This window comes from Rhinoraja longicauda, chromosome 32 (genome assembly GCF_053455715.1).
Source record: "Rhinoraja longicauda isolate Sanriku21f chromosome 32, sRhiLon1.1, whole genome shotgun sequence".
In the NCBI taxonomy this organism is placed as follows: domain Eukaryota; kingdom Metazoa; phylum Chordata; class Chondrichthyes; order Rajiformes; family Arhynchobatidae; genus Rhinoraja; species Rhinoraja longicauda.
In genome coordinates this window covers 5,190,976-5,217,783 of record NC_135984.1, presented here as the reverse complement: position 1 = coordinate 5,217,783, position 26,808 = coordinate 5,190,976, and the positions used below count along the sequence as shown (strand labels likewise).

At 45.5% G+C, this 26,808-nt stretch overlaps 1 protein-coding gene across 1 annotated transcript in view; it reads left to right on the top strand.

Annotated features, from left to right (window-relative positions):
- Positions 1-4,126: 4,126 nt before the first annotated feature.
- Positions 4,127-26,808, top strand: part of LOC144608631 (POU domain class 2-associating factor 2-like) — a 43,981-nt gene continuing 21,299 nt past the window's right edge. The window contains exons 1-3 of the mRNA XM_078426604.1: positions 4,127-4,209; positions 13,783-13,892; positions 17,375-17,487. Coding sequence (XP_078282730.1) covers positions 4,127-4,209; positions 13,783-13,892; positions 17,375-17,487 — 306 coding nt within the window. The remainder of the gene's footprint in view (positions 4,210-13,782; positions 13,893-17,374; positions 17,488-26,808) is intronic.

The following is a 26,808-nucleotide window of genomic DNA, read 5'->3' as shown; positions in this document are numbered from 1 at the left end:
TCATTTAGAGTCATAGATTCATTTAGAGTCATAGAGTTGTAGGGTTGTAGAGTTATACATCATGAAACCTGCAGCCCAACTTGCCCACTCCCATCTACATGTCCCATCTACACTAATCCCACCTGCCTGCCTTTGGCCCATATTCCTCTAACCCTATCCTGTCCATTTGTCTGTCTAAATGTTTCTTAAATGATGTGAGAGTACCTGCCTCAACTAGCACCTCTGGCAGCTCGTTCCATACTCCCACCATCCCTCTGTGTGAAAACTTTGCCCCCTCGGGTTCCGCTTAAATCTTTCCTCCCTCACCTTAATCCTATGGTTCTTGATTCCCCTACTGTGGGTAAAAGGCTCCACGCATTTACCCGATTTATTCCTCGCTCATGATCCTGTACACCTCCATAAGATCACCCCTCATCCTCATGCGCTCCAAGGAATAAAGTCCTCGCCTGCTCAACCTCTCCCTGTAGCTCAGGCAACATCCTCGTAAATCTTTTCTGCGCCCTTTCCAGCTTAATTTGTAAGCAGAGATTGTGTGACGGGTGGTCTAATGTCCCCCAACTGACCAACGGAAGCACAAACAGAACCTGTTGGAAACACTCAAGAGTTTAGTGGCGTCTGTGTGATTCAGCGCCAATGTTTTAGGAAGGCTCTTCGACCTGAAAAATTAGTTCTGTTCCTCATCCCACCAGTGTAGCCTGACCTGCTGAGTGCTTCAAGCATTTTCCGTTTTTAGTTCAGATTTCTGGCATTTTTCTTTGGTTTTAACCAATGCAAGCCCCCGATGTCAGCCACCAGTAGCCACTGTCACGTTCTTGACCACTCTGTCAGGTAGCCCCAGGACTGGTTTGATGGGAGTGATTGGGAGGTTAAGGGGCTAATTATTTTGCGAATGCAATGTGGTCTTGGATTGGAAATTTAATTTGCCACCTCAAGGGAAATTAAATAATCCTGAAGGGTAGGCTGAGACCCAACAGAAGCATACATAATCCTAAGAAAGGGCGTCACGATGGCACAGCGGTAGAGTTGCTGCCTTACAGTGCCAGATACCCGGGTTCAATCCTGACTATGGGTGCTGTCTGTATGGAGTTTGTACTGTACCTTCGTGGGTTTTCTCCGGGTGCTCCGGTTTCCTCCCACACTCCAAAGACGTACAGGTTTGCAGGCCAATTAGCTTTGGTAAAAATGTAGATTGTCCCGAGTGTGTGTAGGATACTGTTGGTGTATGGGGATTGCTGGTCGACCCGGACTCGGAGGGGCCGAAGGGCCTGTTTCTGGGCTGTGTCTCTAAACTAAACGAAAGAGTGGAAAGAGCGCAGGCAGGCAGGCATTTCACTGAGAGACTCAGCATCATACGTTCTTCAGAAATGTCGAGAGCACTTACAGACCAAATGTGCAAAGAGCCATCACATTGAAAGCTAAGACTGAGCAGCACTTATCAACGGTCTGGATAAGGTGGAGAGGGCGATTCCACTCGTGGGAGAATCCAGGACCAGAGGCCACAACCTCAGAATAGAAGAACGTTCCTTTAGGAAGGAGATGAGCAGGAATTTCTTTAGTCAGAGGGTAGTGAATCTGTGGAATTCATTGTCGAAGAAGGCCGTCAATGGATATTTTTAAGGCAGAGATTGATATATTCTTGATTAGGATGGGTGTCAGGGGTTATGGGGCGAAGGCAGGAGAATGGGGTTGAGAGGGAAAGATTGATCAGCCATGATTGAATGGCGGAGTAGACTTGATGGGCTGAATGGCCTAATTGTGCTATCACTTATGAACTTATGAGCTTATCAGTGACAGAGATGTGGTCAGCACCTGCGAGAAGGAACACTTTTGAACAACCGACATTCTCATGAACTTTGGAACCAATGGTTTGGGCAGATGAAGTAATTAAAAATGATTGCATTATTTCAAAGCATGGCAAATATATTTAGCTTAATAATTTACAGTGCTAATAAGAAATAACATTTCCATTGGCACAAATATAACAAAGCCCATTGTTTGGAGGAGGAAATAGTTTCAAAGATAATTCTACCTATTGATACCTTTCATCTCCAGCTCGATGCCCCAGTTAGCTGCATGTGCAGGTGTTAGGATTTAACACAAAGTTCTGGAGTAACTCAGCAAGTCAGGCAGCATCTGTGAACAGGTGAAGTTCCGGTTCGGGACCTGAAGAAGAAGAGTCTCGATCCAAAACCTTGCCTGACCATTCCCTCCACAGATGCTGCCTGGCCCGCTGAGTTACTCTAGCGCTTTATGTTTTGCTCATGATTCCAGCATCTGCAGTTCCTTCTTCTCTTCTTGTAATACTATGTTGTGTAACAGAACCAGCCCATTGAGGTTAAATAGTGTTAATGGAAAACATGCCTGAGCCCACACTTACAATAGCAAAACTCCGATAATCTGGCACGTTTCGTTTGGCATGTTGGTTTAGTTTAATTTAGTTTAATTTAGAGATGCGGCGCAGAAACAGACCCTTCGGCCCTCTGAGTCCATGCCGTCCCAGTGATCCCTGTACACTGGCACTATCCTACACATTTGAGACAATTTCCCAAAGCCAGTTAACCTGCAAACCTGCACGTCTTTGGAGTGTGGGAGGAAACCGGAGCACCCGGAGAAAACCCACACGGTCACGGGGAGAAGGTACAATACAAGCTCCGTACAGACAACACCCGTAGTCGGGATTGAACCCGGGTCTCTGGCGCTGTGAGGCAGCGACTCGACCACTGCGCCACCATGCCACTCGATGTTAATTAGATGGTGATGCCTGTGGAAGATTTACATGGCTACCAGATGCTAATTTCTATTAATACCAACATTAACCTTTAATTCACTTGTTTTAGAGGTAACACAACATTGTAATAGGTTTTCCAGGGGACTTGGTAAGAAAGAGACCACTGGAATTAGGGTCCCAGTAAGTTGGGAGGGAAAACAAGAAGTATTTGCACATTATCCCCACAGCTGATGCCAAACCATTAGGATTTCAGAGTAGCCAAATAACAGTTATCAGGCTTGGATAGAGTGGATGTGGAAAGGATATTTCCACTAGTGGGAGAGTCTGGGACCAGAGGCCATAGCCTCAGAATTAAAGGACTTTTCTTTAGGAAGATGAGGAGGAATTTCTTTAGTCAGAGGGTGGTAAATTTGTGGAATTCATTGCCACAGAAGGCTGTGGAGGCCAATTCAATGGATATTTTTAAGGCAGAGATAGATAGATTCTTGATCAGTACAGGTGTCAGGGGTTGTGGGGAGAAGGCAGGAGAATGGGGTTAAGAGGGAAAGATAGATCAGCCATGATTGAGTGGTGGAGTAGACTTGATGGGCTGAATGGCCTAATTCTGTTCCTGTCACTTATGAACTTTTGAACTTGTATTAGTTTTACAGTCTCCATTGTCTCCAATTCCCTCTGTTCACTTTCTTGAGGCACCTACTCCCTTTAAAGATAGAAATATAATTTATTTCAACCAGTTGATGTTCCATAATATTCTTTACTTTCCATGTTGAGAAAACTACTCGAAGTTCTATGTTTAGTAAAGTTGGTTTGGCCAAGCCTAGAGTTAGCAAATGCTGTAGATACATAAAGGCGATGAATTGTAACATAAACCCACAATTACCCTGGGTGACATGCTGTGATACGGCAATGTTGCAAAGTCTCTGATCCTCCACTTTATCAGGTGAACCGGTGGCTTTGAGATGAGACGAATAACTGGCAGCTTGCAAAACCGTGGTCTGTCGGCTTGTCACTCACCAGAAAGCACAACAGTCGCATTGTCCACAATGCTAGAAAACCCAAACAGAACATGCAAAGCCTGCCAAAAAATAGCAACAGCCACATTCTGCACCCTGCTCCTTGTCGCTGTATGCTCCATTGTAACATACCTGACAACATATGGCAAGCTCTTGCGTTGTAAGTTCTGACTTGCTAAGTTACAGTTTTGCCCTCCATCTAATGGGTCAACTGTGGCCTCCATTATGGCTCCATTATGAAACCGGACTTACGAGTGAGTGACTGCAAAAAAGGCCCTTGTGTGTCCAAACTCAAGACCCTCAAGATCGTGGCTTCAGGGGGAGCCCACCGAGCCGGCCCCTGCTCGTCCCCCGGAGTCCAGAGACCGGGATGAGGGAGCCGACGATGTCGACGGATGCAACGGGCAAGGAGCGAGGCCGGTGGGAGAGGAGAGGGAACCGGGGGGTCTGGCCCACCGCGTCCTCAAGGTCGGCTACAGGAGGCCCCCACCCCCCTGGGACCAAAGGTGGACGGGCGAGGAGAGGAGACGTGGCCTCCAAGGAAGGCGATGGCTGGAGGCCCAGCAACAGCCTGGGACTTGCCTGGAACATAGCCTGGAACATAGGAACTAGAGCGTGGACTTTGAAAATGGCACCAAAACATGGCGCCTCTTGCATGCGGGATCAGTGGACTCTTTCTCAACACTTGCTAATCGAGGATCGAGGGTATGGCAATACTCTACTGAACTATTTGTAAGAAAAATAATTTCACTGTTGGCACTTTGCACATTTGACAATAAAAGCAACATTGAACCATTGAAATAAGTACAGAGGAGTCTAGGTGTCTGTGCATGAATCACAGAAAGGTTAGCAGACATGCAGCAAGTAGTGCAGATGACAAATGGTTTATTGGCTGTTATTGTAAAGAAGATCTTTGCAATAAAACTTTCCATCACCACTCCCACTATGATGGAAAGCAGTGATGGGGAAGCCTTGTTGTAATTGTACAGAGAATTGTGGAGGCCACACCTGGAGCTTAGCGCAAGGTTTTGGTCCCCTTATATAAGCAAGGATGCAATAACATTGGAGGCAGTCCAATGGAGATTCTTGGGATGAGAGGATCGTCAAGTGAGCTGAAAGAGGTTGGGTCTGTATTTCTTGTTTAGTTTGTGTTTGTGTTGAGTTTGGTTTATTGTCGCATGTACATTGTTACAGTGAAAAACTTTTGTTGTGTGCAAACCAGTCAGTGGAAAGACAATACATGATTACAATTGAGCCGTCCACAGTGTGCAGATACATTATAAAGGGAATAAAGTCAATAACGTTTAGTGCAAGATAATGTCCAGTAAAGCCCGATCAAAGATTGTCCGAGGGTCTCCAATGAGGTGGATAGTAGTTTAGAACTGCGCTCTGGTTGTGGTATTTATTCACAAAATGCTGGAGTAACTCAGCAGGTTAGGCAGCATCTCGGGAGAGAAGGAATGGGTGACGTTTTGGGTCGAGACCCTTCTTCAGACTAAAGGAGCATGTCAGGGTGGATGTGAGTGGAGCTGTCATGCAACCCATGTTCAATCCTGACCTTGGATTCTGACTGTGTGGAGTTTGCACATTCTCCCTGTGACCACTTGGATTTCTCTGATTATTCCAGTTCCCTCCCAAAGATTTGTGGGTTGATTGGTTACTCAGACATTGTAGATAGTGGATAGGTGTGTGGTAGAAACTGAGCAGAGTGTGGGGAGAATAAAAAGCAATGGGATTAATGTAGGGTTAGTGTATATGGGTGGTTGATCATTGGCAAGGACTTAATGGGCTGAATGGCCTGTAACTGTGCTGTATCCCTCTGTGGCTCACTAAACATATTTCATGGAGATATAAACCAGATATCAAAACCAAAAACACCTCTGTGCAATGGTGCTTGAGATTGTAAAATGTGAAATGCTCAGTATTAGTGTTGTAAACACAAGTTGCTATTTATTGTAAAGGGAACAGAAAAAAAAGAGTGTCATGTTTCTTAAAATGTATCCAAGCACTTCATTGCCAATTAAGCAGATTTGAAGTTTTGGGATTGGAATATTATAGCAACGGTTGGCACGGTGGCGCAGCGGTAGAATTGCTGCCTTACAGCGCTAACAGCGCCGGAGACCCGGGTTTGATCCCGACTACGGGTGCTGTCAATAGTCAATAGTCAATAGTCAATAGTCGTTTATTTGTTACATACACATAAATGTGTAGTAAAATGAAACATTACCCGCAGTTAAACAATAAGACCAATAAGATTAATCAATAAAAATGCAATAACACATACAATCACAACTAACACCAAACAAAAATAAACATCCATCACAGTGAGTCTCCTCCAGTCCCTCCTCACTGTGATGGAAGGCCAGAATGTCTTTTTCTCTTCCCTGCCGTCTTGTCCCGCGGTCAGGCTGTTGGAGTTGCCACGTCGGGGCGGTCGGGGCTCCCGATATTGAAGCCCCCGCTGGGCGGTGAAAGGTCAACGGCCTATTTCAGGCCGCGCCGGGTGGTGAAAGGTCCGCGGCAGGCAGACCCAAGCCCCGCGATTCGGGGCGGGCGAACACGCTGTCTCTGCCGCTGCCGGAGCTCCCGATGTCGGCCCCCATCCAGGGGTCTGCGGGCTTCCGACGTCCACGCGGCCCGCGCCGGAGCCTCCGGAGACGAATTGCAGCCGCTCCCGCAGCATTCGCAGGCAGCCAGCGCCGCAGGTGGTGAGTCCGGACCGCGGGCTCTGCGAACCAGAGCCCCAGGTGGTCCCAGGTGAATGGCCGGTGGTAGGCCGCAACGGGAACGGAGATACGACACAGAACAAAGGTCACGTCTCCGTTCGGGAGAGAGAATTTTACAGTTCCCATTCCCTCCCACCCCCCAAAACCCCCAAACATAACATACAAACACTACACCATATTAAAACCACAATTCATACAAAAACAACAAAAAACACAAAAGACAGACGGACTGCAGGCAAGCCGCAGCTGCGACGGCAGCGCTGGCTCCTCCTGTACGGAGTTTGTATGTTCTTCTCGTGACTGCGTGACTGCGTGAATGCGGCCACAGTTTAAGAATAAGGGGCAGGTCATTTAGAACGGAGATGAGGAAAAACGTTTTCAGTCAGAGAGTTGTAAATCTGTGGAATTCACTGCCTCAGAAGGCAGTGGAGGCCAATTCTCTGACTGCATTCAAGAGAGAGCTAGATAGAGCTCTTAAGGATAGTGGAGTCAGGGGGTATGGGGAGAAGGCAGGAACGGGGTACTGATTGAGAATGATCAGCCATGATCACATTGAATGGTGGTGCTGGCTCGAAGGGTCGAATGGCCTACTCCTGCACCTATTGTCTATTGTCTATTGTCTATTGCGTGGGTTTTCTCCGAGATCTTCGGTTTCCTCCTGCATTCCAAAGACATACGGGTTTGTAGGTTAATTGGCTTGGTCAATGTAAAAAAACATTGTCCCGAGTGTGTGTAGGATTGTGTTAATATGCGGGGATCGCTGGTCGATGCAGACTCGGTGGGGCGTAGGGCCTGTTTCCACGCTGTATCTCTAAACTAAACTAATGTAAACTAAGCACAATGAACAAATCTGGAATCCACTCTTTTCCTTACCTAGTTTTACCAAATGGGTGATTTTCTGCCACATCGAAGAACCTCACATTGAATTAGACACAAAATGCTGGAGTAACTCAGCGGGATCGGCAACATCTGAAACGTCACCAATTCTGTCTCTCCAGAGATGCTGCCTGTCCCGCTGAGTTACTCCAGCATTTTGTGTCTATCTTCAGTTTAAACCAGCATTTGCAGTTTCTTCCAAAACATTGGATTAATTACTTTCAATTGCAATGCAGTTAATAAGTCATTTATTTTTCTTTGGAGTTGACACCTCTGCTGAGAACACAATCATTTAATAATTTAGAAAAAAAAACGCGCATGAGTTTGTTTTATTTTATCCCACAACAGATTCAGGAGACGGGCTTCATTGTGTGAATAGATTTTATTGAGAAATAGGTCTAAAGTTTATGGAGCAAGGAAGGTCTTTAAATTACATGAATTATTTGAACACACCTTTCTTTGAACAATAAACAGCACACAATAACAAAAGAGATGGCATGAATGCTCAGAGTTCTGTAAAAGGCTGGTGAAGATATCACACCGCACAACATGAGGTTATCAGTCTGAAGAAGGGTCTCGACTTGAAACGTCACCCATTCCTTCTCTCCTGAGATGCTGCCTGACCTGCTGAGTTACTCCAGCATTTTGTGAAATAAATAGCTTCGATTTGTACCAGCATCTGCAGTTATTTTCTTACATGGGGTTATGGTGCTTCCAGTAATGGGAGAGTCTAGAACCAGAGGACACAGCCTCAGAATGAAAGGACATACCTTTAGAATGGAGAAGAGGAGGAATTTCTTTAGCCAGAGGCAGGTGAGTCTGTGGAATTTATTGCCACAGACGGCTGTGGAGGCCAAGTGATTGGGTATTTTTAAAACGGAGATTGAACACATACTGAACTTTTAATTCTCGTTTCTTATATTGTTTACAGTGTACCATGTTTACATATTCTGTTGTGCTGCTGCAAGTAGGAATTTCATCGGATAGGAAAAATAAACTGCAGATGCTGGTTAAAATCGAAGGTGGACACAAAATGCTGGAGTAACTCAGCAGGTCAGACAGCATCTCGGGAGAGAAGGAATGGGTGACGTTTCGGGTCGAGACCCTTCTTCAGACTGAAGAAGAATTTCATTGTTCTGTCTGGGACATATGACAATAAAACATTCTTGACTCTTTTGCCTCTTGATAGGTTCTTGATTAGAAAAGGTATCAAAGGTTACAGGGAGCATTCAGGAGAATGGAGTTGAGAGGGGGAAATAGATCAGCTGTGATTAAATGGTGAAGTAGATTTGCTGAATGGGCTAATTCTATTCCTATGTCTTATGGTCTTAAGGTCGTATGTAGTTCAGTTCAGGATACTTTAGTGGATTACTCCTGAGATGAGCTGATAGCTAAGCAGACGTCAGTGGCTCTTTTACTGAACGATGTCTGGCGCTGAAGTTAAAGCTGATTAAAGTTTGTCAGAAGTGGTTCTGACCCATCAAAATCAGTGCCGGAATCGTTTGGAACTTGTGCGGTCGTCTTGGTTGAGCCTGCAGCGTGGATAATGTGACCTCCTTTGGCTGAGTGACGTGCAAGGACAATATGTGAACACGATGACGTTTGATTACATCGCTATTTAAAGGGGATTAGACGAAAAAACACACTGAGATAAACCAGCAGTCAAAACCCCACACGTAGGTCCCTAATACATATTTATTCAACCATATCCATTCACTCAACAATACAAAAGAACAACCTCAGTTGGGGATGCATTAACTCATCCTGTGATATATCACATTAGGCAAATGATTGTGTGGTAGGGCAGCTGCATTTACAACAAAGCCAACTTTAAATGGTCTATCATGCAGAATTATTTGTTCCTTTGGGCGCTGGAGCCGTGAACACTCTAGTGAAACTATGTGGCACTAATGAAACTCCAGACCAGGCAAGAGAATCGAACTTATATACAACTTATACCACTAAGAGGTTGAGTGAGGTAAGTTACAATTAAAGCACCTAGTACTTGTGCTATAACTCCAGGATAAGCGTTCAACTAAGAAAACCAAGCCCAAAGCCAAACTATCTAACTGAATATACAAACTCATACTAAGGACAATAAAGTATGAGAAAATAACTGCAGATGCTGGTACAAATCGAAGGTATTTATTCACAAAATGCTGGAGTAACTCAGCAGGTCAGGCAGCATCTCAGGAGAGAAGGAATGGGTGACGTTTCGGGTCGAGACCCTTCTTCAGACTGATGATCAGTCTGAAGAAGGGTCTCGACCTGAAACGTCACCCATTCCTTCTCTCCTGAGATGCTGCCTGACCTGCTGAGTTACTCCAGCATTTTGTGACTAAGGACAATAAATATCTCCGTATGCAAAAAACCAGCTACCTTCATGTTAACTAGCCCTTAAAAACCCAATGATATAGATGCAAGTATTAGGGGACTGCTGGGAACAGGAGTGGAAAGGGAAAGGAGGTTAATGTCTAGGGAGGAACTGCAGATGCTGGTTTAAACTGGAGAAAGGCACAAAATGCTGGAATAACTCAGCGGGTCAGACAGCATCTCTGGAGAAAAGGAATAGGTGATATTTTGGGTCGAGACCCTTCTTCAGACGATGGGTTAGGATGAAGAAGCATCAATACCTTCGATTTGTACCAGCATCTGCAGTTATTTTCCCACTCAATACCTGCAATGTTCTTTGTGTCAAACTGTCTGCTTTTCAGTGGTGCATTCTGTGGAATTGTTTGTGATCAGTGTTATTTTTCTCGCAATACATTGTCATCCCTGCTCTGCTTATCACTGTGTGGTCAATAGAACTTCACAACTGAACACCAGTACTTTATAAATATAGACAAAGAAAGCCAATGATAAAAAAAATAACTTACAGAAGGCCCCTCACAATGAATGCCCAGCTGGCTCCTTCGTAACTGAAGACATTCCTTTGCTGACACAAAGAACTGCAGACGGCCGTAAATGCAAAAAGTGCTGGAGTAACTCAACGGGTCAGCCAGCATCTCGAGAGAACGGGACGCTTCTTCAGAAACTGACCCAAGTTCAAATTTCACCAGTGTGCAGCTGAATCCCGTGTCCTACTCCGATTGTTTTTCTTCAAGCACTGGATTTATCTCTTTAAATGTCTTAGTTTCTTACACATTTAATTTCCTCCCTGCCTCATGTTGCCATGAGGTGCCCAGCATCCATCATCTTCATGAATGCTACTCTTCGACTCATCCCTAAGATCAAATAAGTCACTGTGATTAATATAACCAGAAATATATTACACCTAATGTAATTGTCACGCTTCTGACAGACTTTAAAAATTGCAAAACCTTAATATTTTCGCACCTGGATCCTTCAAGAATTCTATCTCATTGGTTGCAGTCGTGGACACGGTCTAATTAGTATAATCTTCTCACAGTTTGCTGAAACTTGAATTGCCCGTAGCAATTTTTTCTTACGTGTTGGACTGTATAATCTATCACAACCAATTCCCTTTACAAACTAATTAACACGCAAAGATAATGTGTCTGCCTTCATGCTCAAAGAGGTGGGAAAAGGCCATTCAATCCATCCAGGCTGGCCTGCCATTCAAGGAGATTGTGCCTGATCTGTGCCCTGACTCCATTTACCTGACCTCTGCCAGGAATGCCAAATGCCTTGGGTTAACCAACATTTACAAAGTTCAGGTAGAAATGTGACAATTACTGTCTGGGGATACTGCACTCACTTTCAACTCAAATAATTTGGAAATAATAATTACTATGACATTCTTTTCAATTGAATCCGTCTGTATTATCCAGAACACCAGAACATCGGCGAAACCAAACGCAGGCTCGGCGATTGCTTCGCTCAACACCTTCACTCAGTCCGCCTTCACCAACCTGATCTCCCGGTGGCCGAGCACTTCAACTCCCCCTCCCACTCCCAGTCTGACCTTTCTGTCATGGGCCTCCTCCAGTGCCTTAGTGAGGCCCACCGGAAATTGGAGGAACAGCACCTCATATTTCGCCTGGGCAGCTTGCAGCCCAGCGGTATGAACATTGACTTCTCCAACTTTAGATAGTTCCTCTGTCCCTCTCTTCCCCTCCCCCTTCCCAGATCTCCCTCTATCTTCCTGTCTCCACCTGTATCCTTCCTTTGTCCCGCCCCCCTGACATCAGTCTGAAGAAGGGTCTCGACCCGAAACGTCACCCATTCCTTCTCTCCTGAGATGCTGCCTGACCCGCTGAGTTACTCCAGCATTTTGTGAATAAATCAATCCATACGTGCTCATCAACTGTAATGTTATCCTTATATTCAATTCACAATCTCCAAACCTAATATTTAACAAATGACCTGCGTTAGTTTAGTTTAGAGATACTGTGTAGACCAGCACTGGGTCCATGCTAACCAGTGATCCCTGTACACCATCCTGCACACTAGGGGGCCATTTACAATCTTAGCCAAGGCCAATTATCCTACAATCCTGCATTTCTTTGGAGTGTGGGAGGAAACCGGAGATCCCGGAGAAAACCCATGCAGGTCAAAAGGAGAACGTACAAACTCCATACTGATGTCACCTGCAGTCACGGTCGAACCCGGGCCTCTGGTGCTGTAAGGCAGCAGCTCTACTTCTGCGCCACCGTGCCGTCCTATGAAGCTTCCAAATATTGGAAGCCACCTGTGGAACGTTTCATCCCCAACTCTGCCAAAGACGAGTGGGCACAGCTTTAAAGTCAGAGGGGGAAAGTTTAAAGGAGATGTGCTGGATAAGCTTTTTACACAGAGGATTCTGGGAGCCTGGAACGCACTTGCCAGTGGTGGTGGTGGAAGCAGATAAAACAGTAGCATTTTAGTAGGCTTTTAGATAGGCTCATGGATATGCAGGAAATGGAGGGATATGCATCATGTGCAGGCAGAACGGATTAATCTGGCTTCACATTTGGCACAGGCATTGTGGCCAAAAGGCTTGCTCCTCTGCTCTTCTATATTCTATGTTATTTTGATAGTATTGGAACCTGAAGGGCAACTTTTTTCACACAGAGGTTGGTGGGTACATGGAATGAGCTGCCAGAGGAGGTAGTTGAGGCAGGTGCAATAACGACAATTAAAGGACATTTGGACAGGTGCATGGATTGGAAAGAGGGATACAGGCCAAAAGCAGGTATTGGGGACTAGTGTAGATGGGCCATCTAGGTTGGCATGGGCAAGTTGGGCTGAAGGGCCTGTTTCCATGTTATATGATTATATGACCGTGAAAAACATAGTGAGTGATGCTATAAAAAGGTCACAAAAACATGATGAGTGATGCTTTGAAAATGCCACAGAGTGCTTGAGTAACTCAGCAGGTCAGGCAACATCTCTGGAGAACAAGGCTGGGTGCTGTTTTCGGGCCGAGACCCCTCGTCAGTCTGATGTCCTGTGTCGTATATTAACCAGATCTGCAGTTCCTTGTTTCTACTTGAAATTAAAAAAAATCTTAGCTCTTATGATCTTTTTGGGAGCCACGTGACTGTTTGGAATTGGATATAAACCTTCTTGGGATATGGCACATTGGTAATTTTAGCATAGCGCTAATCAGTGTACCATAGGTATCACAAAAAGCTGAAGTAACTCAGCGGGTCAGACTGAAGGGTCTCGACCCGAAAGTCACCCATTCCTTCTCTCCTGAGATGCTGCCTGACCCGCTGAGTTACTCCAGCTTTTTGTGATACTTTCGATTTGTACCAGCATCTGCAGTCATTTTCCTACACAACAGTGTACCATGGGTGTGAGGTTTAATAGGTATACCAATTAAAGGGAAATAATTTGTTGATGTGTACATTTTACAAGCTAATCATCAGCAAATAACATGGGAATCTTTCATTTCCAAGTTTTATTTTATGTTGTTTTGCCTTTGGAAAGATATCGTTAAAGTAATAATGGCTTGAGAAAATGGTTTCACAATCTCTATGTCTGCCGGGAGTGTTTCATCTGCTGGCTGTGACACCTGGATGAGTTTTATCAAATGTTGTTAGATTAAACGTGTTCTGCAACTGTGGCACCTCCTGCTTGTTAGCACAATAAACAATTAGAACGGCCTCTCTTTATCTGGCATCAAAACAAAAGCCGCAAATGCAGGAAACCTACAAAAAAAACAGAATCAGACAGGTACTCGAAATTTCAAAACACTAGCCAAACAGTTGAACAGACATGTATTCATTGATATAACTTATTAATGGCACACATCACTTTGCTCATTACATTTACCTGGATGTTTAAATAAATAATCTATTTTTGGTAATGATTGCTTTAAAAAAATATATATACACATCTCAGTGTAATTCATCCGCCTATCCACTTTGTTACTGTGTACGTTGTCATTCACTGCACACAAAGGTGTTTTGAGCAGTATGGGTTGCAGCCAAACGCATGCAATTGTACCAAAGCCTCGAGCTCCCAGTCCAACAGTTAACATTTCATTATCTAGGGTCCTTACGAGTTTTGCCTGCAGCAGTCACATAACAGAGGGCTCTGTAATCTGTGGGCTGTTCACCGGGAAGCTGCAACTGCTGCTGCAAATAATTCATTCGGTGAAATGTGAACGTTCTCTACTTTCTTCGCTGCTGAAAGAAATTCGGCATGTCACCGAATATTAGTCGGCACGGTGGTGCAGTTGCTGCCTTGCAGCGCCAGAGACCCAGGTTCAACCCTGACTACAGGTGCTGCCTGTATGGAGTTTGTACGTTCTCCCCGTGACCGTGCGTGGGTTTTCTCCGGGAAGCTCCCGGTTTCCTCCCACCCTCCAAAGATGTACAGGTTTGTAGGTCAATTGGCTTGGGAGGAATGTACATTGTCCCCAGTGTGTGTAGGATAGCGTTGGTGTGCAGGGATCGTTGGTCGGCGCGAATTCAGTGGGCCGAAAGGCATGTTTCCGTGCTGTATCTCTAAACTAAACTAAACTACCCTAACAAACTTCCACAGATGCACTGTAGAGAGTATTCTGGCTGGTTACACCATGGCCTAGTACGGCACTTCTATTAGATAGGAATTCAACAAACTGAAGAGAGTGCCCGGTCCATCACGAGCACAGATCTGCCCACCAACTAAAGTATCTACATGAGGCGCTGCCTTAAGAAGGTGGCATTTATCATCAAGGATCCTCACCATCCGGCCCTCTCCTCACTGCTACCATCAGGCAAGAGGCACAGAAGTCTGAAGTCCCACACCATCAGTTCCTACAACTATCAGGATCTTGATCTGACTTGCACACCTCTGATCCGACTGAGACAACTGAACACCACAGACTACCTCTTGCACTTCCATGAATTTCCTAATTATATATATTTGCAATAATAGCTCGGGATTTTTTTTTTTGCATAGTCTTTTTCTTCTCACTGTCTTCTAGAATTTATGTGTAATTTATGTATAATTCATGTGTTTAGTGTGTTGCCTGGATTTATGTGCCTGTGTTGCTGCTGCAAGCAAGATTTTCCTTGCACTTGTACCTCATCGTACGTTTAGAGTTGAGAGTGTTTCATTGTCATGTGTACTGGAAATGGATCAATGAAATTCTTAATTGTCACAGCACAACTGGTCTGTAAACGCAATATCCATAGATAAAACAAAATACACAAAAAACCCCAATAAATGAATAACCAGTGCATAAAAACCCTAACGTTTTAGTTTAGAGATACAGCGGGGAAACAGCCCACCGGGTCCGCGCCGACCAGCAATCCCCACACATTAACACTATCCTAAACCTACTAGGGACATTTTTTTTACATTTACCAATCCAATTAACCTACAAACCTGTACATCTTTGGAGTCCCTAGTGCAACCAAAAAAAGTTCACAGTTCATAGTTGATGTTGGGCGGCATGGTGGCACAGCGGTAGAGTTGCTGCCTTACAGCGCCAGAGACACGGGTTCGACTCTGATTACGGGTGCTGTCTGCATGGAGTTTGTACGTTCTCCCTGTGACCGCGTGGGTTTTCTCCAGGTGCTCCTTCCAACATTCCAAAGACGTACAGGTTTGCAGGTTAATTGACTTGCAGGTAAATTGTAAATTGGCCCTAGTGTGTAGGATAGTGCTAGTGTACGGAGTAATCACTGGTTGGGTTGTAGGTTAATTGAGTTCTATAAGTAATCCCTAGTGTGTAGGATGGAACTAGTGTACTGGTAATCTTTGATTGTCGTGAACTCAGTTGGCTGAAAGGCCTCTTTCCACGCTGTATCTTTAAACTAAGCTAAACTAAACTAAACTAAATTAAATGAATTATAAGAAAATAACTGCAGATGCTGGTACAAATCGATTTATTCACAAAATGCTGGAGTAACTCAGCAGGTCAGGCAGCATCTCGGGAGAGAAGGAATGGGTGACGTTTCAGGTCGAGACTCTTCTTCAGATTGATGTTGCCTGCCCCTGCAGAGTTACTCCAGCATTTTGTGTCTACCTTCGATTTAAACCAGCATCTGCAGTTCTTTCCTACACATCAAGCCTTTGGGTATTTTGAAAGTGGAGATTGACAGGTTCTTGATTAGTACGGGTGTCAAAGGTTATGGGGAGAAGGCAGGAGAATGTGTTGAGAGGGAAAGATAGATCAGCCATAACTGAATGGTAGAGTCGATGGGCCGAATGGCCTAATTCTTCTCCTGTGACTTATGAGTGTGAATTGGCTTGTAAGTCTCAATACCTCTGCTCAGAAGGGCGATGGATCTGACTATAAGACATTCAATAGGGCCTTTGGCAACAAAGGGCAGGCCCTCGGGACGAATAGACAATAGGTGCAGGAGTAGGCCATTCGGCCCCTCGAGCCAGCACCTAGGGTCTGCTTGCAAGGTAAACTATGCATGACACTCTCAGCTGCAGCTCCTCCAACCTACAGGTCTTTGGAGTGTGGGAGGAAACTGGAGCACCTGGGGAAAAGCCATGTGGTCATAGGGAGACCATGCAAACCCCGTACAGATGGCACTCGTAGTCAGGATAGAACCCTGGTCTCTGGCGCGTAAGGCAGCAACTCTACCGCTGCGCCATCGTGCCGCCACCTCATTACCCTTTAATAGGAACCTGTGGGTAACCTTTTCACACAGAGGTAGTTGAGGCAGGTACTATCGCAACGTTTAGAAGCCATTTGGACAAGAACACGGATAGGAAAGGTTTAGAGGGATATGTGGCATACACAGGCAGGTGGGACTAGTTTAGATGTGGCATCTTGGTCAGCACAGGCAAGTTGGGCCAAAGGGCCTGTTTCCGTGCTGTACGACTCTATGACTCTATGATACTAAGGCACTTCCCCAAATTCACACAGTTGTCTTGGCATTAATGCAAGACAGAAACAAGTAATTTTCATCAAGTTATTGGAACAGACAGAGTTTGTACGTTCTCCCCATGACCGCGTGGGTTTTCTCCAAGATCTTCGGTTTCCTCCCACACTCCAAAGACGTACAGGTTTATGTTAATTGGCTTGGTATAAATGTAAATCATCACTAGTGTGTGTAGGATGGTGTTAATGTGCGGGGATCGCTGGTTGGCGCGGACTCGGTGGGTCAAAGGGCCTGTTTTCGTGCTGCATCTCAAAACTGAACTAAGCTAACACCTTCTTCCACCTACCTCTCTCTCTTGATATCACTCTCTGCCCACAAACAGGTGACTGTGTGAAAGGTGCAGAACAGGTACACATCAACATGTAAATAAATGTGAGCACCTGGCCAGGACCTGGAGTTTCAACGCAACACTTGCCCCAGTGCTCTTGGCTTCGGTTCCCTGGCTCAGCAAGAAATAAACCTTCCACCGATTCCTCTCCTGCTTGGTTTCTTAATCCCCTTTTACTGAAAAATAAGAATAAAGTTAATCTGAGTTGCGCTGATCACAACGATATTGTCTCTTCCCAAAATAATTTGCTCCTATATTTGTATGTGTGCATTACATTTGCTTAGATCTTTGTTAATGTTTAAATGCTCAATGCCATTCACAGCCAGTGCCATTCAGAGACGGATTCAAGAGGGACAGGGCTCTCGATCATCAAGGCGTTTAGCCATGTCAGATTTCTACTTTTCTATTTTATTTTTACTATTTAACAGTTCCATCGGACCATTCGAAACGCATTTATCAGGGAGTTCGTGTTAAGCATACCGTTAAAGATCTGCTGGCGGAGAAAAGGTCACGGCAGACTAATGTGCCCTTCAAGTACAACGTAAGTATGAGAATGGATACACTTTGTTTCTTTGTTCAGTAATGTTTGGGTGAAGGCTTTCCGCAAATCTCCTGCTTTAGCTGCCTGGGTCTTTCATTTCAATCTCATATCTGGGTGCGTCTAGATATTAAAACTGGAAGAACAGAAAAAGTTAAAGCCATCGTTTTAATTTATGAATCCTTAAACCTGAAAACTTTTGGAGTAACTCGGCGGGACAGGCAGCATCCCTGGAGAGAAGGAATGGGTGACGTCTCAGGTCAAGACCCTTCTTCAGACCTCCAGAGATGCTGCATGTCCCGCTGAGTTACTGCAGCATTTTGTGTCTACCTTCAGTGTAAACCAATTCCTTCCTACACCTGAAATCTATTGTTCTCTTTGCTTTATTTCATTTCTGAAGAGCTGAATTTGAGTTTAAAGTCCTGAAGGTGTAAGCCTGAATGTGTTTCAGTGTTTGTCAGTGTTTCATGTGAGCAGTTAACTCATTAGGAGAGTTGTAGAATTGTTCTGGAGAGAACAGAGATCGTTCAGCTAATCGAGTCCATGCTGAATCTGGTTTGTCAGCTCCAATATCCCACTGTTTCTCCCTTGTGACCCTTTATCTCTCAAATACCCGTCCGATACCCTTTCTAAAGGTGCGGTTGATTCTGTTTCCACTACTTCATACAGTCATTTTCACATCTTGACTTTTTTCAACATTAAAAACAAGAATCCTCACACCTCCTCATCTATTTTGCATCAAATGATAAATCTATTAAATATTAAAAAGTTATACATCCAAAAATAAGAAGCAAAAGAATGACTTTCAACGAATTTACAAAATACACATTAAATTATAATTCGTATTAAATGTGTGCTAAAATATGGTTTAAGTCATAAGATGATAGGAAAAAGGAGTAGAATTAGGCCATTCAGCCCATCAGGCCTACTCCGCCATTCACTCATGGCTGATCTATCTCTCGTTCCTAACCCCACTCTCCTGCCTTCTCCCTGTACCCCCCGACACCTGTCATATCATAGATAAACTGAAAATTTTAATTGATAATTAATAATATAATTGGATCGGAAAGTGAGAATAATTATTTTATTTGACCTGCGCAATAGTGGGTTAGAGATGATTGGATAGCTCATAACCAAAGAGTTGAATTAACTTGAGACGAAAGTCTCTTCAAAAAATGCCTCACCGTCAGAGCATTTAAGCAGTTGGAAGGTTTTATCTAGCTTCATCTTCTGAGTTCAAGCTTTTGATGAATTAATTTTCATATTTGTCACCGTGAGCCTGTGATGCATGCAGTCCTCGTACCAGGAAGACGAGCTTCTCGCAAATGACATTCAAATTTCTTCGTGAAATTTGTTTGTCCCCTCCCAAAGGCTAGTTCACTGGATCCAGATACGGGGTCTGATATGCAAACTTCACGATGATTACACAGGCAAGGTCAAAATGTTGCCCCTAGGAAATTGTATCTCGGGGTGTCTTGCCAAGGTTTTATTTTCAAGAGCATGTGGAACTACAGGTTGTTCTTGGCACAGGTGAACGGCTTCCAACTGTTCGAACTACCATTCCTTGTGGTACAGCAGGATGGTGATACTGTATTCATTCAACCCAGGGTGGTGGGTGGATGGAACGAGCTTCCACAGGAGGCAGGTCCTATCACAACGTTCAAAAGGCATTTGTATAGGTACATAGATAGGAAAGATTTCGAGGTATACTCAACCAAGTGGACCCGTTGGGCCCAAACCTCTCCTGCATTGGTGCAGCACTCTCCCCTTCCCCCTCCCTCCTCCCCTCCCCCTCCCCTCTCCCGCCCCTCCCCCCTCCCCTCTTGTCCCCCCCCTTTCCCCTCCCCACTCCCCCTTCCCCTCTCCTCCCCTCTCGCTCCCCCCTCCTCCCCCTCCCCTCACCTCCCCCCTCCCCCCTCCCCTGCCCTCCCCCTCCCCTTCCTCCCCTCCCTTCTCCCCCTCCCTCCTCCCCTCCCCCCTCTCCTCTCCTCCCCTCCCCCTCCCCTCCCCCCTTCCCCTCCCCCCCACCATCCCCAACCTCCCTTATCCTCCCCCCCCTCCCTCCCCCTCCCTCCCTAGGAGATAGATTTAAACTTTAAGATGTGAATAACTTAAAAAATATAACACCGATTTCAATAAAACTTCTCCATTAGCACCAAAGGGATGACGGTGAATAAGGTGGGCCTAAAATTGTTGCGCTATCGTGCACCGTTTTGGCTGTAGTTCGGGAACAAACAAACAAACAAACGAGAGTTTTAGTATATAGATGTGCCAAACGCAGGCGGGTGGGACTAATGTAAATGTGGCATCGGTGAGCATGGGCAAGTTGGGCCGAAGGGCCTGTTTCCATGCTGTATTACTCTATCATTGTAAGGCACTTCCCCAAATTCACACAGCAGTCTTGCCATTAATGCAATATAGAAACAAGTCATTTTCATCAAGTTATTGAAACATTTAGACAGGTACATGGATAGGACAGGTTTAGAGGGATGCGGGCCAAACGCAGGCACCTGGGACTAGTGTAGACGGGACATGTTGCCTGGTGTGGGCAAATTGGGCCGAAGGGCCTGTTTCTACGCCATGAGACTCATAACTCTGTGATGGTCATTTAGCTGAACAAACAGCAGAGAAAAACTTCCGTTTAAATCATGACTTTAGGATGTTTCAGAGTGCATTACAACCATGAAAAGACCTATTCATGATAGTCCCTTTATCATCTATCTGTACAGGTGGATGGTTGTATTGTAATCATGTATTGTCTTTCCGCTGATTGGTTAGCACGCAACAAAAGCTTTTCACTGTAACGTGGCAATAAGCCAACTCAACTAAACTAAACTAAACTAAACTAAAGTAAACTTACAACTGAGTTGGTGGGTGCCTCTAAACTTCGAAAGGGGCGGAAAGCTGAATCACTTTGAAAGAAAGAAAGTTTTAGATTTCTGTAGCTACATTTAGGCCATCCCAAAATGCTTTACAACCAATAAATAATTTATGGAGAATGATCACTGGTGTAGAGTATGTTGCTATGCCAGATGACTTGTTGCCCCTAGGAAATTGTATCTCGGGGTCTCTTGCCAAGGTTTTATTTTCAAGAGCATGTGGAACTACAGGTTGTTCTTGGCACAGGTGAACGGCTTCCAACTGTTCGAACTACCATTCCTTGCGGTACAGCAAAATGGTGCTTCTGTATTCCTAAATGATCAGCCATGATCACATTGAATGGTGGTGCTGGCTCGAAGGGCCGAATGGCCTACTCCTGCACCTATTGTCTATTGTCTATTGTGGAGCCAATCAATGTACATTATATGGCAACCGGTTTGCACACAAACAACTGTCACAAACCTACAAATCCACACATTTTTGGGGGCTGTGGGAGGAACCCGCAGCAAAGACGTAAGGGTTAATTGGCCTCTGTAAGCTGCCTCCAACATGCTGGGAGTGTTTGAACAAGTGGGCTAACAGAGAATAACATGGGTTTATGTTGGGTGCAGGTTTGTTGGTCAATGGGCCTCTGCAAACAGCCCTGAGTGTGTAGGGAGTGAATGACAAAGTGGGACAATATAGAACTAGCGCGAATGGGTGATCGATGGCTGACGTGGACTCGGAGGGTCGAAGGTCCTGTTTTAATAATAATAATAATAATCCATTTATTTTATATAGCGCCTTATCACATGCTCAAAGCGCTTTACAAAAACAATTAACATAGAAACAAACAGACAAACTATCCTGACGGAAAAGCGGCGAATACACAACGCCAGCGTCCTCTCACGTCAGGGTCCGGCAGTAGACATTAAAATGCACAAGACACACAGATATAATTTTTTACACAAAACAGCCATCACAGTGATTGCTCTAGGCATACCCTCACTGTGATGGAAGGCAAAGTCTTATCTCCTCCTCATTCTTCTCCCGTGGTGCCACGAGGTGATCGAGGCTCCCAACTTTTTGAAGCCCCCACCGGGCGATGGAAAGTCCCAGGGCCGAGCCGAGCAGGCCGATGAAAGTCCCGAGCCCCCACCGGGCGATGGAAAGTCCCAGGGCCGAGCCGAGCAGGCCGATGAAAGTCCTGAGCCCCCACCGGGCGATGGAAAGTGCTGCGGCCGAGCCACGCAGGGCGATGAAAGTCCTGAGCCCCCACCGGGCGATGTAAAGTGCTGCGGCCGGGCCACGCAGGGCGATGAAGGGCCTGCGGGCGGGTTGATCGTACCTCGCGCTTCGGGGCGGTCGAAGCTGCTACGGCTGGAGCTCCCAAAAGCCGGTCGCCAGCCAGGGACCAGCGAGCTCCCGATGTTGCGGTCTGCAGGGCCCACGGCCGAAGCCTCCGAGATGGTAAGTCCAGGCCCTGCGACCGGAGTCTTTGAGGTCGATCCCAGCTGGAGGCCGCCGACTCCACGATGTTAGGCCGTAGCGCGAACGGAGATACGACACGGTAAAGGTCGCATCTCCGTTGAGGAGGAGATTTGAAAAAAAGGTTTCCCCCAACCCCCCCACCACCCCCCTACATACACAGAATTAAAAATAAAACAAAACGTACATTTAACAACGACAATGACAAAAAAAACAGAAAAAAAAACGGAGAGACTGCCGGTGAGCCACAGCTGCAGAACACAGCCACGCCCCCAATTTCATGCTGTATCTCTAAACAAAACTAAACTAAGCTTCCTACTTGATCGATCGATTGTTAATGAGGTCAAACCTGCTTTACTGCATTGGGTGAATGCAAACAGGACCATGGCAAGGGTGGTCAACTGGTTAAATGTTGAGCAGTGACCAACGTTCATCTCATTGAAACAGCATTGCAAAAACAAAATGGTAACATTGCTGTTAATGACAGTTTTTGTGTAAATTATTTGGTACTTTGATTGAGATAGCAAGAGTTGAAATGGTAATGGAGAGAGGCCGAGGAGATTGTATGTTGGTTGTGTCCACATGGTGTGTCCAAGGATGTGCGTGTGCATGTGCACGTGGTGGACACACATGTACACGTGTGCATTAAGTTTGGTCTCCAATTTTCTTGGACGTCCATGCCATAGTTTTTACGACCTGACTCTGTCAAGACCATGCGATTGCTTGTACACAATCATCGTTGTGAGTGGTGGGTATATGGAACGAGCTGCCAAAGGAGGCAGTTGAGGCAGGTACTGTAACAGCATCGAAAAGATGCTTTGGACAGGTATATGGAAGCAGAAAGGATCAGAGGCATGTGGGCCAAAAGCGTGCAAATCGGACCAGCTTAGATGGAAGATGTGCACACAAAACTGGAGTAGCTCAGCGGGTCAGTCAGCATCGCTGGAGACAAGGAAGAGGTGAGGTTTTGGGTTGAGATCCTTCTTAGATGAGCATCTTTGTCGGGATGGCCAAGTTGGGCCGAAGGGCCTGTTTACATGGCATATGACTCAATGACAATCAGTCCATGTTAAAATGATTCATATACAGGTATCTTCCACTGCCTAATATACTGGAGAGGAAACAACTTATCCTCAAACCTTGAGGGTCTGGACAAGGAGACAGGGTATAAGTTGAGGACGACAATCCTGACAATATTTGTAAGGGGACCTCACATCTGATCACACAGAAGTTTACCAGAATACCGGCTCGAAGGGCCGAATGGCCTCCTCCTGCACCTATTTTCTAATACAGCCTGGATTAGAGGGCATTAGCTACAAGAAGACTTTGTCAATTTGGATTGTTCTTTCCTGGAACATCGCAGATTCAGGGGGGACCTGATAGAGGTATAAAAAATTCCTCCCACCCTCCAAAGACGTACAGGTTTGTCGGTTAATTGGCTTCAGTAAAAATTGTAAATTGTCCCTAGTGTGTGTAGGATTGTGTTAGTGTGCAGGGATTGCTGGTCGGCACGGACTCGGTGGGCCGAAGGGCCTGTTTCCACGCTCTATCTCTAAATTAAACTAAACTAAAACTGCAAACAATTCTCAAATGATTATCTTCGTCATAAAGATCAACAGCTTCATATAGTAAATTCAGAAATGCACTGTGTTTATCTTGTGTTTTGCATATCCACCACTATTCTGAGAGCTGCCTTTTCCCATGTAAATCTAGTTACCATGTTGTCTTGTTTTTTAAATTAATTTTTAACTTAATTTTTTAACCAACCTTTGGGTGACCTTCCCTGCTATCTCCTCGTTACACTCCTGTTAATTCTCCCAGGGGTTTACCTTGTTAAGAATGTCAGACAAGTACGTTGTTGTTTGTGTCGGGGCAGTGAAGGAGGAAATGCAAGAGATTTTCCAATTTGCTGTTCGTCTCCAGGCGGCAGTGTTCTGAACCTAAGTCAAGTCTTGGCGATTTCTGTGAAATGTTTGGATAATCAAAACTCATCAGGGCAGATTAGAACATAGAACAGTGCAGCACAATGTTTAAACCGAACATGATGCCAAGTTAAATTGATCTCATCTGCCTGTGTCTGATCCATATCTCTCTATTCCCTGCTTTTCCATGTGCTTATCTAAAAGCCTCTTAACGCACCACTAACTCAACCACCACCCTTGGCAATGCGTTCCACGCCCCCATTACATTCTGTGGAAGAAAACTTGCTCTGCACACATCTCCATTAAACTTTCCGCATCTCACCTTGTAGCTCCAAAGTTGGTCATTTCCACCCTGGAAAAAAAGTTTCTGATTCGTTTCCCTATCTATGACTCTCATCATTTTTTATTTAGACCTACCAGACTTATATCCGTGTAGGAAAATAACTGCAGATGCTGGTACAAAACGAAGGTATCACAAAATGCTGGAGTAACTCAGCAGGTCAGGCAGCATCTAGGAGAAAAGGAATGGGTGACGTTTCGGGTCGAGACCCTTCGGAAGAAGGGTCTCGACCCGAAACGTCACCCATTCCTTCCCTCCTAGATGCTGCCTGACCTGCTGAGTTGCTCCAACATTTTGTGAGACTCTTATATTCAATGCCTCTCGCAATGAAGAGAAGCATATCATACACCTCCTTTACCACCTGTCTAATACCTCAATGTAGCTGTGAATTGACCAGTTTATTTAATTCATCCTTGTGTATCTTTTATTTATAATGGATGATTGCGTGCTCTCTTGCTATCCACTTTGCTGCTACTGTAACACTGTAAATTTCCCCGGTGTGGGATGAATAAAGGAATATATTATTATATTATTATTGTATTTACCAATGTAAAATACCCCCAAGAAACTTCACACGGGCTTACCAAAGAAAACATCACGCACAAGAAAATATTAGGACAGGTGATCAAAAACTTGGTCAAATATTGGGGGGGTATGGTGTTTGGGGGGGGGGGTGGGGGGGTGGGGGGGGGGGGGTGGGGTTGGGGGTGGGGTTTGGGGGGGACGGACTTCAATGACTTGATATGATACCATATTGATCACAGCAGATTGTCCACACAAAGTTTTTGTAACACACTAAACATTGCCCTTCAGGTGTAGGGAAAAGCTGCAGATGCTGGTTTATACCAAAGATGGTGGGTCTTATAGATTGTGGGGTTATATTAGTGGGTCAGGCAGCATCTCTGGAGAAAAGGAATAGGTGACGTTTCGTTTGGAACGTTTCCCGTCTGAACAAGGGTTCCGATCCGGAACGCCACCTCATGCCCGTCCGGTGTTGGCGAGGGAAGATTCAGGTGGGCCATGGTCACTATTGAGCTCATGTCCATGTTCAATGCATGTGATGTTTAATATTGAGTTCTCATTGTATTCTGGCCGATACGAGCCGCCATTCTCGTCTGTCCCACGATGTTGAGAGCAAAGGGTCTGAGCACAACCCACCTCTCTCATCAGCATCCAACAGCTTAGGTGCCAGCCAGCATGGATTCCTTGCAAGGGCTTCAGAAGCCCTTGGGAAGTACCAGCAAGATGGCAGCAAGGCGTGTCACCTCTTTGCGTGCTCTTCCCAGAGTAGGATCCATCATCCAACACAATCACCCCACTCTTTCAAATCTCTTTTCTACCTGTAAATCCAGCACCATTTCCATGTTCCAATTATATTCTCACTCTGTAGCTTCCCCTTACACTCTACCTATTGCACCTGAGTTTGACTTGATTGTATGTATGTGTAGTATCATCTGATCTGATTGATAGCATGCAAAATAAAGTATTTCACTGTACCTCTGTACATGTGATAATAACAAACCTAAACCTAAATACTGCTCAAAGTATTTTTTGCACCCATCAAACTGATCAGATAACTATGTTATTTTGTCAATATCAATAGTCAATAGTCAATAGTCGTTTATTTGTTACATACACATAAATGTGTAGTGAAATGAAACATTACCCACAGTTGAACAATAAGACCAATAAGATTAATCAATAAAAATGCAATAACACATACAATCACAACTAACACCAAACAAAAAGAAACATCCATCACAGTGAGTCTCCTCCAGTCCCTCCTCACTGTGATGGAAGGCCAGAATGTCTTTTTCTCTTCCCTGCCGTCTTGTCCCGTGGTCAGGCTGTTGGAGTTGCCACGTCGGGGCGGTTGGGGCTCCCGATATTGAAGCCCCCGCTGGGCGGTGAAAAATCCTGCGGCCTATTTCAGGCCGCGCCGGACGGTGAAAGGTCCGTGGCAGGCAGACCCAAGCCCCGCGATTCGGGGCGGGCGAACACGCTACCTCTGCCGCTGCCGGAGCTCCCGATGTCGGCCCCCATCCAGGGGCCTGCGGGCTTCCGACGTCTACACGGCCCGCGCCGGAGCCTCCGGAGACGAGTCGCAGCCGTTCCCGCAGCATCCGCAGGCAGCCAGCGCCGCAGGTGGTGAGTCCGGGCCGTGGGCTCTGCGAACCAGAGCCCCAGGTGGTCCCAGGTGCATGGCCGATGGTAGGCCGCAACGGGAACGGAGACACGACACAGAACAAAGGTCGCGTCTCCGTTCGGGAGAGAGAATGTTACAGTTCCCGTTCCCTCCCACCCCCCCCCCCCCCCAAAAAAACATAACATACAACACTACATATTAAAACTACAATTCAGACAAAAACAGCAACAAACACAAAAGACAGACGGACTGCAGGCAAGCCGCAGCTGCGACGGCAGCGCTGGCTCCTCCCCCATAGTTCATGTCTGTTCATTGTTGTGGCCTATGCTGTTGGGTTGCCTGGTTATTTCTATCTTCCTCGACCATTCCTTTTCTATTTGGTTCTTAGCCAAGTCTTCAAACCAAATAATCAATCATTTTAATCTTAATCTTTTCAATTCCATGCTTTTCCATTGTCCTTCCTATTTTCCAATTAACAAACTCATCAGGAAGTGCTGGCTCTGTCCTGGGGGTGGAGTTGGATTCACGGGAGGTGGTCTTGGAGGGGGGGGATGCTCCTCAAACTGCGG